The sequence below is a fragment of the Lampetra fluviatilis genome, chromosome 44 (assembly GCF_964198595.1).
Source record: "Lampetra fluviatilis chromosome 44, kcLamFluv1.1, whole genome shotgun sequence".
Lineage (NCBI taxonomy): Eukaryota > Metazoa > Chordata > Hyperoartia > Petromyzontiformes > Petromyzontidae > Lampetra > Lampetra fluviatilis.
In genome coordinates, this window is record NC_136318.1 from 9,090,306 (window position 1) to 9,101,425 (window position 11,120).

Consider the following 11,120-nt stretch of genomic DNA (forward strand, 5'->3'; position numbering starts at 1 on the left):
TGCTGAAGTCCACTTCTTTATCGGTGTTACATAAAGCGTCTCACTCTGGGTTGGGCGGTGCTGGGCTGATTTGTCTTGGCAGCGATAAACTAGGACGTTGACATTCCACGTTTCCATAGTGAGGGCCAGTCCAGCCACAGGAAAACCACTTTTGATTTTCTAAAATGGTACCTATTTTACCAGCCCCACAAGGATTGTAGGGTCTGAAGAACACCACACTTGCTCCGTGGCCGGATGTTTAAGAAGAGGTTCAGCACTTTTTACAAGACAGCTTTCTTCGAAGTGTCTTGTGTTCTCCAAGCAGTACGTCAGTCAATCTCTCTGCCCTCTCTGCTCTGAATGAGGCCCATAGCCCGAATCGTTCGCTGGTGCACGTACGTTCCCGCACTGTAGTGAGGCAGCGTTGACGACGAGAACGTTGGCTTTTTAATTACGCAGTCTGGATGTGTCTACAAAAATGCAAATTTATGCTGTCATATACTTCAAGTTTGGGTGGAGTGGCGGTGCATTGGTTAGCACACTGCACTATGAACCCGGCGATGTGGGTTCTGATTCCCAGCCAGGGCTGACATCAGTGAAGAGAGTGATATCTGAACCATGATCCTCGGCACCAAACCTGCGCTGATCAGCGAGGTGAAGCACGGTTAAAGAACTCCCAAGACGGAACACAGCATGGGGTGGCCTTCATCCAGCAGTGGATTGACAAAGAGCTGTATGTTAAATTCTGCAAGAATACATTTATCCTTAACACCTCATCACCAATGTCAAGGATTAAACAAAAACCTCCACCATAATTGTTTAGGCCTCTGGAAACCAGGCCATTGCCACGAAATAAATCAAACGCAACAAAAACAAGCAAGTTATACGTGCGCCCATTACCTTTCTCATTATAAAACAATAAATGCCAAGACACAATGCCAACAGAAATGAAGCAATAACATCACAGTCGACTGCTATTAAAATCCAGCTTCATCGGGGCGTCGGTAAATCCACACTACCACTCGTGGCAACAGCAGCAGCCAGTGAGTGGGAAGCTGCCTGGCTTAGAAGTCACAGGGCAAGGCTAGGGGTCGTGAGGTCATCACAGGCTAGATCACTGATGGCCCCACAGCGTCCCATCACTATCATCTCACCGCAAGGTTCCATATTTTGCTTTAATCGTCACATCAGTCCTTAGAACGTCGTTATGATACACCCGTCATAACCTCCCCTTCCCGATCAAATCTTCAAAACTCGTTTCCACGTTCCACTCTCAGCCGAGCTTTACCAGTTGCTAAACCTATCAGTCCATGAAGTCCCTCTGTATGTACCTGTATTCAAAGACCAACAGTCTCCAGGACCAATTTCCATTGATACGCAAAGTAAAAAATGGTTGTCATTAACTGTTGACAAGTGCTGCCCATTCGTCCAGCCAAAGAACCGTCCGGAAAGGAATTTGGCAAAACGAACGAAGATCCATTAGCAGTGTTCTTATATTCTTCAGCGTGCTTTTCGGTGTGATGTCTCACATTCCGTTGCAGACCCTAGGCGCTTTTAGCAGGAACAGGGACATTTCCTGGAAAATCTCCCTTCGTAACTAGGCCCTGCTTTCAAAAAAACCACATCCCCCATCAGAGAGCGACGCAGGGCAACAGCGAAAATCTCGCGCACGTCACCTTCCTTAGGACTCGTGCTTAGCCAAAGTCTGACGGGGGCAGCCCAGAATGTTCCGACTGGGTTCTCGTTAAGGAGCCAAGGGGCTGCCAAGACCAACTCGGAGGGCAAGGGTCGTGGCTCCCACGAGCGGGGACGAAGCTCATATTGCCGTGCAGAGTTCGTTGTTCGTCACGGAGGCACGGGCACGTTTTTTTTCGCCGTGTGAAGTGAACACACGTGAACAGTAATCCGGGGAAGCTAAGCCAGAAGAGAGTAAAACGTGAAGGTAAAGGTGCAGCCCTGCAATTAACTTGCTCGCGCCGCTGCTGGCAGAAGGGTCACCAACACCAGAGGCGAGCCTCGCTTGCAGAGACTCCCAGAGAGGGTGTTTTTGGCCTACTCTTCTACGCTGACCCAGACATCGCCGAAGATGTAGGGGTACCCACGCTTTGACCGTGAACACGCGATGTAAGACATTTCAGGTCTGCACTTTTACAGTTTACAGTGGTATGCGATGTGGTGCACTGCACGTATGGCCGATGTGAAATCCAGCGAGTTTTAAGTGTTAAACATGAGGTTTTCACAAATGGAGAAATCTACATCGGCCATTGCCAGGGCAGCGTTTTAGTCATGTCCAGACATGCACGCAAAGACAAAGGTCCCCCATATAGTTTTAACAGACTGTCGGGGAAGTGCTGTTAGCGAGCAGCACGAATGAAGGCCGGCACGGCACACGAGGGGGTTGGTTGTCCAGCACAAAGCCCTGCCGCCTTTGTCTCCCTCCTGGCGATGTTTACATACTGCACGGGTACTGGCTAGTATGGTGAAGTATGGTAAAACAACACCCGATGACTGATACAGTCGTGAGGAGGCCTTCATCAGATTGCCACTGAGAATAATAATCAACACGTCACGGGTGGAATTTCCTGTGTTGTTATTTTCGCTTCGAAATAATAATAATAATGCATTTTACCTTGGCAAGCCTTACAGAGTCTCAACACTCTCCTGCTACATTGGGATGCTCTGCCCAATTCCTGCCATGAGTGGTTTGGCTTATTGTTGGGCAGAAACGGGAAAACCCCAGAGAAGCCTCCATTAGGAACTGTTGGCTACGTACGGTGTAAAAGAAGTTCAACACAGTACACGCATACAAACCCCAGAGAAGCCCCCATTAGCAAGGGTTGGCTACGTACGGTGTGAAAGAAGTTCAAAATACCGTACAGACGTATTCCCAGGCAGCCTCCCTTCCAGGTATTAACCAGGCACCACCCTGGCATTGTTCATTCAAAATATTATATCCCAGGAAGAGGGGGATTTAAACTATACAATTGTTTTATTTTACCAGGTAAGGCCCACTGAGCTATGTAGCTCTTCTTCACAAGCAACCTGGCCCACAAAATGATAGCTCAACGAAGTGGCTTATCACGTGGACATTTATAGCAGCCAAATACTCTAAACGTGTGGTGCACGTTTCTACTTGTGGAGGGAAAACCGCAGGATCCCGAGACGAATCCACGCGACCGCGGCCTGAACATGCAAACTGCAAATATACAGCAGGCGTCAGGGTCAGGATCTAACCCACAACCTCCTTCATACCAGGCGAGGCATTCAAACACTCGCCTCCGTGGCGCCCACTGAACGAAATGCCATCCACCCTCCCCCACCCCATTTAAAAGATAAACCTCATTTAGCCCCTTCTCACAATTGGCCACCGCCCACTGTTGCCAGCTACACATTAATTAGCCCTTTGCTACAATCCTGCTTGCCACTCTACCGCCAGAACCAGGTTATTGGCTTCTAATGAGGTGTGAAATAATTAATTGCACATTATTATCCATTTACATGCATTTTCCTGATTAGTCATGCTTGTAATTATAGATGCTCTGCAGACGTATTTAGAGGCTGTTACACATGTTGTTGTGTTCAATGCAGACAAGGTAGATGCACCTTACAAGTGTGCCAGTGCTCTGTGTTTTACGTTCAGCCTTGTTATTGTAACAAGGCAACATTTATGTATCCTCATGTGTGAATGCATGTTGAACTTCTTTCGCACGTAGCCAACCGTGCTTATCGGAGGTGCGGGGGAAGGACAACAAACCAATCGCTCAACCACCCACTCACTCTCGCACTCACTCACACACTCACCGACTCGCTCACTCACACACTCACTCACACACTCACTCACACACTCACCGACTCACTCACTCACTCACACACTCACTAACTCGCTCACCTATGAACTCGCCGAATTACCTTCTCACACACTCACCGACTCACCCACCCACTTACCCACCCACTCACTCACACACTCACCCACACACTCACCGACTCACTCACTCACACACTCACTCACACACTCACCGACTCACTCAGTCACCCACTCACTCACCCACCCACTTACCCATCACTCACTCACTCACACACTCACTAACTCGCTCACCTATGAACTCGCCGAATTACCTTCTCACACACTCACCGACTCACCCACCCACTTACCCACCCACTCACTCACACACTCACCGACTGACTCACTCACCCATCCATCCACTCACACACTCTCCGACTAACTCACCCACTCACTCACTCACCCACTCACTCACTCACCCACCCACCCACTCACACACACACTCACCGATTCACTCACCCACTCACTCACTCACCCACTCACTCACCCACCCACTTATCCACCCATCCAATGCATGTACGCTGAACTTCTTTGGCACCGTACGTAACCACACCGTGCTAATCGGAGGTGCGGGGGGAAGGAAAACTAACTAAACACATACGCAGCTCTAAATAAAGGAGTTTTCAATGATTTAAAAGCGCCTAGCTCCAGTGGCTGCCTGATATAGGCAGGAAGAACGTTCCAGACGGCTGCAGAAGCGCACAACTGCCAGCGTTTGACAGTTCCCAATACGGCGAAACGTGTTTTCCACAATTCTATCGTACTCACCCAATGGACCTTCCCATTATCCGCACGACCATCCGTGCTTAACGCAGGCATCACAGATTATTCATCCTATTATGTACAACTCTCCGCGGATTTGACGCGAGCACAAACTGACTGCGAAGAGGTCTCCCGAAAGAACTTCACTCAACCTACCGTCAACAAGAAACAGCTTCATCCTATTAGACGCATGGCACCCATGGGTCTTCACGGGGCTATTGGCCGATTAAAGGATCGGCCAATAAGGCCCCGTGAAGTCAGCCTGGATAAGAGTGCAGCTTCTATCCCCCTCCGCCATGAATTAGCATGTCACTTGTGTAGCAACAGAAACACACACACATATATATACTAGGACGGGTGTATTGCAGTAACTCTGAAACTTGCAAGCGAAAAGCAGACCGCGACGTGATATTCACTGCATCCATTCGTGTGCAATTTGTAAGGGCGCGGTGACACAGATTTATTTCATTTAAAGGTTATAATCCCTTGTTCATCATGACGTCCTTTTTACTTCGATGTCTCAACAGCGTGACGGAGATGGCGTGACGTGAGGGTTCTGCCTTTGTAGTGAGGGTTGTAGGTTGACGCCGAGGAGAGGGGAGGAGGCGCCCCCCCGCCCCCATGTGTAGTGACGTCACTGGCTAATTATTATTAATGGCGGTGTCCATTTGGAAGACGTCACCCCTTCATGATTATTAATGAGGGCTGTTCGATGTGGAGTGACGTCACCTCCTCATGATTATTAATGAGGGAGGCTGGTCGACGTGGAGTGACGTCACGCGCGTTACACACAAACATTATTGGCCCATTGTGGTAGTTAATAGATACAGTACAACGTAGCATCAAGGTAAAGGTGCAGCCCTGCAATTGCTTGTTCACACCCATTTTCAGATGCGGCGGCGGGGGTGGGGGCACTTTCGCCGATAAGACATCATCGGTCTGTGAGCTCCGTCACACATTTGAAACCATGGGGGGGGGGGGGTTGACAGTAGCACGATGGGGGGGGGGGTGTTGTCACTCGCTGTGTATTTGTCGGGGAGGACCGCACGTCAGGGGGGCCGCAACTAAAGGCCCTCACAAGGGCCGCCAGTGGCTCTCGGGCCTTGCAATGAAGAAGACACCCTGGATTTTGATTTAAAGCTTTCGTGACTGCAGGGATTCATCTTCTTGGTTCTTTCGGTAAAGTCACGTAGAAGGGAAGTAATAAAATAATAAAAATAAAACATAATAAAATTATTCTCACGACGTTTCGGCCACAACGCAAGCAGCCGTCCTCAGGTGAAAACCAGGTCGCCTCGACGGACCTGGGTTTCACCTGAGGACGGCTGCTTGCGTTGTGGCCGAAACGTCGTGAGAATAATTTTATTATGTTTTATTTTTATTATTTTATTACTTCCCTTCTACGTGACTTTACCGAAAGAACCAAGAAGAAGACACCCTGGCTTAGACTATTGCAGCCTCTTATTCCATGCTAGCCAGGCATCTTGAAGAGGTGGTAGCGCTCACATTTTACCCAACCGCATGCGATCTGCCAAATGTGCGAGGCATGTGTTGTCCCAACCGCCCCCCCTCCCCCACCACGTGTTTGCAAATGCACAGAGTATGTCAGAGTGGTGGTGGTGAGACCCTTTTTGTTGTGTATCCGTTACAGCCTTCACACATGCCCCAGTCACGGTTGCTGCTAGCGGGCAAGTGTGTTGCAATGTTACACAATATTGGCGAAAAGCGCCACCACGGGCAGTAACAATTCTCAAAGGGGTGCTCCTCCCGCGGCGATGGGACTAACGCAAGTTCTCACGCGCGCATTTTCGTAAAATAAACAGCTGCGAGAAATTGTGTGTGTTTTACGGCTTATTCTCGAACGCATTGTTTGTATTCAATTCGTCAATGGACGAGTTCAGAATCATAATCTTTATTTGTTGTGGAGAAATCCGTTGAGCTACGAAGCCCTTTCTTCTTTTTCACGAGTGTCGTGTTCTACCAAGCCTCGTTCTGTCCGTCCGTAAGCGTGGTGCTGACCACCCACCCCCAGTACTGTGCCGGCCTTCATAGGTGCTCCTCACCAACAACACTTGCGCCGCCAACAGTCTGTTTGAGGCTATACGGGGTGGGGGGGGGGTGATCTTTGTCTTTCTCAACAACACACCACACACCAACCCGAGCAAGAGTCAGCTCTGGGCATGTGTGAACTTGCGCGCAATCGACAACAACGACGTTGATGAAGTTTTCCTAATTGCAGATGGATCATCATCATGATGGTGATGATGATGCTGAAAAGCCAAATGTAGTGCAATTGTCTCACCTAGAAGGAGCAGCTTCACCTCGCGAGCGGCCTTCTCCCCGTCTTCTCTCAGATTCCGGTCGATCATCTTCGACCGTTCGGCAGCTGCTTTGTCTTCGGCGCTGACGGTGCACCCCATGACGACCACAGAGAATGTGCTCCCCTACGTCTTACACGGTCTGTCTTCGGAGAAGTATTTTTGAACCACGTATGGCCTCCCCCACCCCCACCCCACTCCCCTTATGGATTTTATTGTGTTAGTCGAGGAGAGAATATTCCAGAAAGAAAATAAAATTATCTCAAAAAATTGCCTCCTTTATAGCGATCGGGAGGCCAACATTTCTCGAACTGTTCTGCGTTTTGGCCTCTACCCGTGAATTGTCCGAGCTATTTGGGGTATGCTCTCGTATCCGAGTTTGTCTCTTCCGAAGGATTTCGCACAATCAATACTCCACAGTCCACAGTCTGTATCCAGCGATGCGCGCGCGCGTGTGTCTCTCTCTCTCTTTCTACGTGCCACGAGACTCTAATATAACAGAGCTGTTGTTTAGCTACCAAATTTGTTTTAAAAATCGCTTCCGAGTTTTATGTATTTATTAATCTATTGAGACGATGTCGCTTCCGGCGAAGTTCAATGATAACTCTGCGTGAGAACAACCGCGACTCTACACCAATAATTGTGTCGCTCCACTGTTCATCGCCAAGGGAAGTCGTAAGGCGCCCCGCCTCGTCGTGTAAGGCTGCCACAGCCAGCACTGACACCACACCCACTCGGCGTTCTGCTATGCCAACTCGGGCGTGCTATATAACAAAGTAGCACTGTTATCCCGACGGATGCCAGTACATCCGAACTCGCGCTTGACGATCCTGAACGTACCCTTACTCGGTTCCGAAATCCTGAATTTGCGGTTTTGCGGTGTCTCTCGACGGATGGTCCAGCGGTCCCCCGTTACAGACGCTGCTACTAAATGTAATTACCCAAATTCTCGCGCTCCAACATCCGAATACTGCGAGCTAAATTACCCAGCTGCGCGTGCCGATATCCGAATAAATGTTCCGCAGAATGCGCTCCTAATGTTCGAGTGTCCGAACGTCGCATTCGAGAGGAGAGCGCGCGAACGCCTCTGATTAGTGCAACGTCTTTTTGTTTAATATTCGCGGCAAATATTTAAATAATCCCAAAAAGAAAGCAAACATCGGCGGTGCTGATGCGGTGATTCGAACGCGATCTGAAACCGCTGCAGAACCACTCTCCACGAATATTGCCGGGTTGATTATGGAAGACCGACGGCGATGATGATGATAACAACAATAGACGTCGTGATCATTACGGCCGAATAATGATGACAGACGAGTGGCAATGATGTGCCTGGTGACGATAGACTACTGATGATGAGAGACCAGTGGCGATGATTGTCGGCTAATGATGATCATAAAGAGTACTTCGTGACGATGATGACGATCGTCGTTTAGCGGTGCCGACGCTGGAGCGACGCTCCTGACGATGATCGCTACGATGACGGCGCGAATGACCGACACGGCGCGAGCGACTCGGCACTCACGCGCGCGCCCGCCCGTGCGCGTGCTCGCGTGCTCTGTGCGCGCGGCTGGGCGCGAGACCAAGAGAGCGAGCACGCGGCGAGCGGGAGGAGGAGGAGGCGGGGAGGGAGGTGGAGGAGGGGGTACGGGGAGGTGGAGCTGGGAGGAGGAGAGGGTGCGGGGAAGAGGGGACGCATGGAGGAGGGGATGCGAAGAGGAGAGAGGGGGGAAGACACGAGGGAGGTGGTGGCAGCCAGCGCTGCTGGCTCTGGGTGAGCGCAGAGACACGGGGGAGCACTGGGTGAGAGGAGAGACACGGAGGGGGGAGCTCTGGGTGAGCGCAGAGACACGGAGGAGGGGGCTCTGGGTGAGCGCAGAAACACGGGGGGAGGGAGCTCTGGGTGAGAGGACAGACACGGGGGGGGGGGGCTCTGGGTGAGAGGAGAGACACGGGGGGGGGGGCTCTGAGTGAGCGCAGAGACACGGAGGGGGGAGCTCTGGGTGAGAGGAGAGACACGGGGGGGGGGGGCTCTGGGTGAGAGTAGAGACACGGGGGGGGCTCTGGGTGAGAGGAGAGACACGGGGGGGGGGCTCTGGGTGAGAGGAGAGACACGGGGGGGGGCTCTGGGTGAGAGGAGAGACACGGGGGGGGGGCTCTGAGTGAGAGGAGAGACACGGGGGGGGGGCTCTGGGTGAACGCAGAGACATGGGGAGATATTTGGGTGAGAGGAGAGACACGGTAGGAGCTCTGGGTGAGCACAGAGAAACGTGGAGGGGGGGGGGGCTCTGGGTGAGCGCAGAGACACGGGGAGAGATTTGGGTGAGACGAGAGACACGGGAGAATCTCTGGGTGAGCGCAGAGACACGGGGAGAGATTTGGGTGAGCGCAGAGACACCGTTGGGGGGAGCTCTCCCATGGGAGGAGAGGAACCGAGGGAGGGGGCAGAGGGGGGTGGGGTAGAAGAGAGGGGCTCAATACTATTTGGCTGCTGATGGAAAGGGGGGGGTGGGTGATTGGCATGAACCCCCCCCCCCCCGTGTGTGTCGATGAGTTGATTAGATTAGTAGTGAATTCATAAAATGTTGCTACCAATGTGCTGCCCGTTTAGTTTGCATTCTCCGTGAAGTGTCAACACATCTTCCAGTGTCTCTCAATAGTTGATGGGCAGTACAAACGACATCACAGGAGACGGTACGATAGGGGCAGTACGATAGATGCTCATTTCTCCGGGGAGATGGAGCGATAAGATTTGGTCATGTGAAGATGCGAGGTGGATTATTTACATTGCAGGATCGCGATAGATGGGTTAGGGGGTAGATGTGTTAGGGGGTTAGGGCGTAGATGGGTTAGGGGGTAGACGGGTTGGGGGTAGATGGGTTAGAGGGTAGATGTGTTAGGGGGTAGATGTGTTAGGGGGTAGATGTGTTAGGGGGTAGATGTGTTAGGGGGTAGATGTGTTAGGGGGTAGATGTGTTAGGGGATAGATGGGTTAGGGGGTAGATGGGTTACAGGGTAAATGTGTAAGGGGGTAGATGTGTTAGGCCGCAAGGGGGTTGGGTCACAGATAGATGGGCGAGGGGCTGGGTGAGTAGGTTGGAGTTGGGGAAAGGGTTAAGCACGCTGAAGGGGAATGATGGAGGCTGTGTGTGTGTTCTGTGTGTGTGTTTACTGCGTGTGTGTTTACAGCGTGTGTGTACGGTGTGTGTACTGTGTGTGTGTACTGTGTGTGTCTACTGTGTGTGTGTACTGTGTGTGTGTGTTTATTGTGTGTGTACTGTGTGTGTTTACTGCGTGTGTGTTCTATGTATGTGTGTATTTACTGTGTGTGTGTGTTCTATGTGTGTATCCTATGTGTGTACTGTGTGTTGTCTATTGTGTGTTCGCGTGCAGGTCGGAATTTATGGATGTGTGCATTTGTATGTGCGGGTTGTGGGTATGTCGAACTGATTGTGTGTGGGGGGAGCGGTCGTGTGTCAGTTAGCGCGCTGGGCTACGAACCTGGCGACCCGGGTTCGAATCCTGCTCACGGCCAACACCAGTGACGATTATCTGAACTGGTCCTGGGCCTCCCCTATGGCGACTCAGCCGCAAATGAGTACCTGGTGCGGTGTGTATAAACATCGGCACTGGGGAGACAAAGGCGGTCGGGCGTGGTGCTGGCCACCCACCCCCTCGTGTGCCTTCATAGGTGCTCGCTAACAGCACTTGCCCCAACAGTCTGTTAAAGCTATACGGGGGATCTTTGTCTTGTCTTTGTGTACGCACCAACGTCTCTGTGTATGTAAGTTTATCTGCATAATGTGCACTTTGGGTCTTCATCTCATGGAGCCGTGTGTGTGTGTGTGCGCGTGTGTGTGCATGTGCGTGTGATGAGTGTGTGTGTGCGTGCGTGTGCATGTGCGTGTATGCATGTGCGTGTGTGTGCATGAGTGTGTGTGCATGAGTGTGTAGTGTCGCGTTCAGCGCGCTGCGCCACGAACCCGGCCAACTGAGTTCGATTCCTGCTCACGGCCACCAACATCAGTGACGATTATTTGAACCGGTCCTGGGTCGCCCGCCCCCGGTCGACTCAGCCTCAAATGAGTACCGTGTAAACATCGCCACTAGGGAGACAAAGGGGGCCGGGCGTGGTGTTGGCCACCCACCCCCTCGTGTGCCATGCCGGCCTTCTTAGGTGCTCGTTACCAGCACTTGCCCCAAACAGTCTGTTAAAGCTA

At 51.5% G+C, this 11,120-nt stretch overlaps 1 protein-coding gene across 1 annotated transcript in view; it reads right to left on the minus strand.

Moving 5' to 3' along the window:
- The window catches only part of LOC144947360 (guanine nucleotide-binding protein G(i) subunit alpha-1), a 72,416-nt gene extending 63,927 nt beyond the window's left edge, over nt 1-8,489 (minus strand). The window contains exon 1 of the mRNA XM_078876638.1: nt 6,885-8,489. Coding sequence (XP_078732764.1) covers nt 6,885-7,002 — 118 coding nt within the window. The 5' untranslated portion in view covers nt 7,003-8,489. The remainder of the gene's footprint in view (nt 1-6,884) is intronic.
- Between the last annotated feature and the right edge of the window lie 2,631 nt (nt 8,490-11,120).